Here is a 4,463-nt window from a genome sequence, read left to right on the forward strand (position 1 = left end):
GTAGTATGCATCTATTAAGGTTAACCACTCTTGTATTCTCGGAAAGGCGTTGAACAAGTACCGGATTGAGTCCCAATTCATTACCAATTCTCTAAGGTTGTTGAGTTGGGTGATCAATTTCTTGATTTTTACATGGAGTTGAACCACCTTCTCTCCCTTGTTTATCCAGAGGTTTGTTAACTAATTTCGGAGGATATCCCGTCTCGCTAACTTAGCTTCCAAGGTACTTTCATGCAGCTTCAGGAACTTCTCCCAAAGTTCTTTTGCTGAGTCGTAGGTTCTGATCCGGTTGACTTCTTAGGGTGGTAGTACAGTAAGCAGATGGAATTCCGCTTTGTCGTTGGCTATGAATGTCAGCCTACTCCTTTTTGTTCCAAAGATACTCTTCCTTTTCTACTCCATATTGATCTTTGGGTACTACAAAAGAATATTTAATTATTAACAGAGTTTTAAAATATGTTTTAAAAAATACCTCCATTCAGCGCTTCCATTGCACAAAATCTCAACTTTGGTGGATGAATACTTGAACTAGCCATCGTCTTGTTACTTCAGTCGGTGATTAGTCCTCTAAGGCGGTTGGGCTCTAATACCAATTGTTAGTCCTGATGCGGCTAGCAAGAGAGGGGGTGAATTTCCCTAAAGTTATGATTATACCCTTCTCGTTCTTTCAACTTGAGTTAGACAAATATTTAATAAATAAAAAAATGCATATAAATAAATATAAGGCTACCAAGATTTGCTTGGTTTGCAACCGGGAAGATTACTAATCTAAGGCAATGTAAGCACTAGTAAAGTCTCCTTCTTAGAGCAAAGTCGGAGACAGAAAAGCCACATACAGCGTTAGAAAACACGAATTGTAAATATGAAAAATAAAGTACAGAAAGTGTTGTCCTGAATGAAAGGGACCATGACTCTATTTATAGCTCCCTGGTCAAAATATAGTCATTGATGATATGGTGAATTCCAGGCGCCTCCACTATGGCGCGTTATCTACTTCAAAATAGCTCTTCAACGACTCGATGATAACTTTTTATCCTCGCCTGGGCACCTGGAGTGTTGCTGACGTGGACTCCAAGAGTTATCTTCATCGCAACAGTCAAAGAGGCGCATGTTCGGTACTAGGGTTTGGGCACCCAGATTGGTCGGGGTGCCAGGACAAGTCAACTTCGTGTTGACTTCTCCGACTTCTACTCCCGTCGCTTGGGTGATTTTCCGGCCATCTAGAGTTGAGCTTACCTAAGCACAACTCCAGCCTTCTTTTCGAGTAGTCTTCCACTCCAACTTCTCATTCCACGAAAGCACCACATGCATCCTTCTCGTCCATCAGTGTACTCTTCCACAGCACCTCGTCCCTCAAATAGACCGAATCTGTCGACTCACTTTTCATGTCATCCTTCTCGCTAGCTGCATCTTTCACTTGACTTCTTATGTTCCTAAGTTCATGCATACTTAGACACAAAGCATCAAAAATGCAAAACCTAACTTAATCCGGTTGATCACATCAAAACTCATCCAAGGTACTTATAGTTATTTGCCTCTCTATTCGTCAAGCATCATGTATTTGTAGGAGAGCATCTAGAGAACTAGATCTAACAATCTTATAACCATCTCTCCATTCATTTGTGCCTCGTGGCATAGAATATTCGCAGTCATTGTTCACTTTTCTTAAGAGAAACGCCCTTGTCCAGGGCTTGCAGAGAGGAGGTCCGATATAAGAATGGATGATAAAATATCATCACTTTTTTTATAAAATAGCATCAATTTTTAGTGGCCTTATAGTAGACTATTGGCGATCTGGGACTAAGCCGAAGGGGATGTCGATGACTAAGGTTGATACATAGGTGATGTTAGGATTTGGACCGAGCCGAAAGGGATGTCGTCGACTGAGATCAGGACATAGGTGATGTCAAGATCTGGGATTGAGTTGAAGGGAATGTTGATTGAGGCCGAAATATAAGTGATGGTAGGATCTTAGCCGGAGGACCGGGGTGTCAGTGACTGACATCAAGACATAAGTAAAATTGATAGTTGAGACTAGGTTGGTGTCGAAATTTATACTTGATTAAATTTTAAAACTCTGAGATGAATGTATTGAGCCAATTCAACTAGATGAGTATAACCCTGATCCATAGGTCAAATCAACCTCCACCTCATTTTGACCGCAATTTTTGCCGACGTGAGAGCTACGTAATTCCGTCACAGCACAGCCATTACGCTTTGCAGCGAGGCAATATACTACAGAGTTGTCCTACAGAATAATCACGTGCTTCCATTGAATAGATTAAACAAATTGATTACGCTTACAAGTTTGCTAAATCGGTGCAATCCCAACAACATTAATTATTGATTGTTCTACGAGATCGACAGGATCCACAACTCTCACGCTACGGAAGCCAAACTCTCCTGCCGACGCTTCCTTTCATCAGACAACTTCTTGGCGAAGTTGACGAGTCGATCTCCGTTCGATGTGGTTCCTCCCTTCCCATCCACCACCGGCTCCGAAAGTCCTGTCTCCAGGTTCACCCTCGACACCGGCTTCTCCAGCAGTTTCTTCCCGATCTCCACCAAATTCTTCAAGTTCTTCTCCGTCGACTTATCCACAGAAGTCGCATCGCCAGTCAAAGTATCGTCCTATCATTTTGTTTGTTTGTTTCAATTAGAATCGATGAATTTGGTACGATTTTATGATGATTAATTATAATTTGTTAAATACGTACCTGTATGCGAAGGTAACGGCCTTCACTGTCCAGTGCCTGAAACACAACTGCTGCATAGATATCCACCATGTCGGAGCTCGCCTGGGAGAAAATGTCGATGATGGGAGTATTTCCTCCGTTGTACAACCACCCGAGCAAGCCCCATCGAGCGCTCATCTGTGCGCTATAATTCTCCTCCTGTTTAGGTGCTCCGGTCCCGATCGAGATCACCAGAAACCGACTGTAGTCGACCGGTTCGTACGACTCGAAATCCGCGTTCGATTTCAGAATCTGCTTCGTCACTTGGCTCATGGCGGATAACGTCTGTTCATGATCAACGTCACATATAAGAACTAGCTAGCTCCTAGATTAATTACGAGCAGAATATCCATTTAGAGTTGCGTGTGTGTGTGAATTTACTGGGTTATTTGCCGCCACGCCGCCGTCGATGAGGTTGAACCTCTTCGTCGTTCCTTGATCGTCATGGGTTTCAAAGTAATGCCCCGGGAGGTATGTGGGGGCGGCGGAGGTGCTGATGCAGATGTCCGACAGAAGAGCGTTCTTCAACGGATTCTCCTCCGTCTGTGAAAAAAAACATTAATTAATATGGATCACCATTTATATACCTACAAAATCTTCATTCTTAATTACCTCATAAGTGGAGAAGATGATGGGTTGAGAAATTTTGATGTCAAAAGTAGGGATGACGATGTTGGTCAAAGTTTGACTTAATTTTGTGTCGCCTAAGAGTTCTTTAATCTTGGAGTGAAGGTACTTCCCATCGTATCTTGGTCCAGTGAAAGCATCCAGCAAGTTCAGTGCTGGACGCAAAAACCCAGACCTGAAATAAATAAATAGCAAAGTTCATAAATTAATTTTGATCCTTCGTCCTTATCCAAAAATTTATCTTATATATAAAGAATTATTCATAATTCTAACCTGGGCTGTGGGAAAATCTTAGGACTATGATCCAAATAGAACTGAACAATGTCCTTGGCGGCGAACAGTGGTTTGTTATTCTCTCCGGGAGCGGCGAGCATGGTGGCGACAAGGCCACCGGTGCTCGTGCCGGAGATCACGTCGAAGTAGTCAGCTATTCTCGCATCAGGCCCGTCGAGTTTCTGCAACACCGAGAAGTAATATAATTAACTTGAATCTCTCGGTACGTCGATCGGATATTTATGACTGCATATATATATATATGCGTACCTGCAGTTCTGATTCAAGGAAGTCGATGATCGTCGCGGGGATCAGCCCGCGAATCCCGCCGCCGTCGATGCAAAGGATGGTGATCCTCTTGCCGAGGCATGGCGGAGGGTTTGAGATGGAGGTGGCCGGAGCAGTTCCATCGTTCGCCATGGCGTGTATATGATTATTCTCGTTCTTGTAAGAGTAAAAGAGATAGAATTTGAGAAGCTAAATTAGCTGCTGTTGTAATTCATTGATCGTGAGAAAGAGATCTAGATAAATATATAGAAAGAGAAGCAGCAAGAGCCCAATAATTTAAGTGGTCTTGACTTTTTAATCATGCAACTATGAAATCAAAGTACATTGCATAAGCTGAAAAACAAAAGAACACGTGCAAATGAGAAGCCACCAATAATTTAATTAGTGTACGCTTCTTGACGTGATCTTCGTCTAATTGGTCTCTTTAGATAAGATCATGTAAATTTTATTATTATTATTTTTTATTTTTTTTAGTTGGCATTAATTATTCAGCTTACTCAATTAATCCTAGATGATCGATTTAATTTTATAAAAGTTTTT

The 4,463-nt window shown here is 42.0% G+C and overlaps 1 protein-coding gene across 1 annotated transcript; it reads right to left on the bottom strand.

Annotated features, from left to right (window-relative positions):
• Positions 1-2,364: 2,364 nt before the first annotated feature.
• Positions 2,365-4,100, bottom strand: LOC122015951 (patatin-like protein 2). The gene is made up of 6 exons (XM_042573062.1): positions 3,906-4,100; positions 3,636-3,817; positions 3,348-3,537; positions 3,117-3,278; positions 2,718-3,020; positions 2,365-2,631 (listed from the first exon to the last, which is right to left on the bottom strand). Exons 1-6 carry the CDS (start codon positions 4,053-4,055, stop codon positions 2,380-2,382), a joined length of 1,239 nt encoding a protein of 412 aa, XP_042428996.1. The 5' UTR covers positions 4,056-4,100; the 3' UTR covers positions 2,365-2,379.
• Between the last annotated feature and the right edge of the window lie 363 nt (positions 4,101-4,463).

The sequence above is a fragment of the Zingiber officinale genome, chromosome 8B (assembly GCF_018446385.1).
Source record: "Zingiber officinale cultivar Zhangliang chromosome 8B, Zo_v1.1, whole genome shotgun sequence".
Classification (NCBI taxonomy): Eukaryota; Viridiplantae; Streptophyta; class Magnoliopsida; order Zingiberales; family Zingiberaceae; genus Zingiber; species Zingiber officinale.

What these genes read in the sequence shown, in the direction of transcription:
- LOC122015951 (XM_042573062.1), bottom strand. Translation starts at nt 4,055, where the DNA reads ATGGCGAACGATGGAACTGCTCCGGCCACCTCCATCTCAAACCCTCCG. An exon ending in AAGATTTTCCCACAGCCCAG is followed by an intron (nt 3,538 to 3,635) that starts GTTAGAATTATG and finishes TATTTATTTCAG; the next exon opens with GTCTGGGTTTTTGCGTCCAG. An exon ending in TCATCTTCTCCACTTATGAG is followed by an intron (nt 3,279 to 3,347) that starts GTAATTAAGAAT and finishes TTTTTTTCACAG; the next exon opens with ACGGAGGAGAATCCGTTGAA.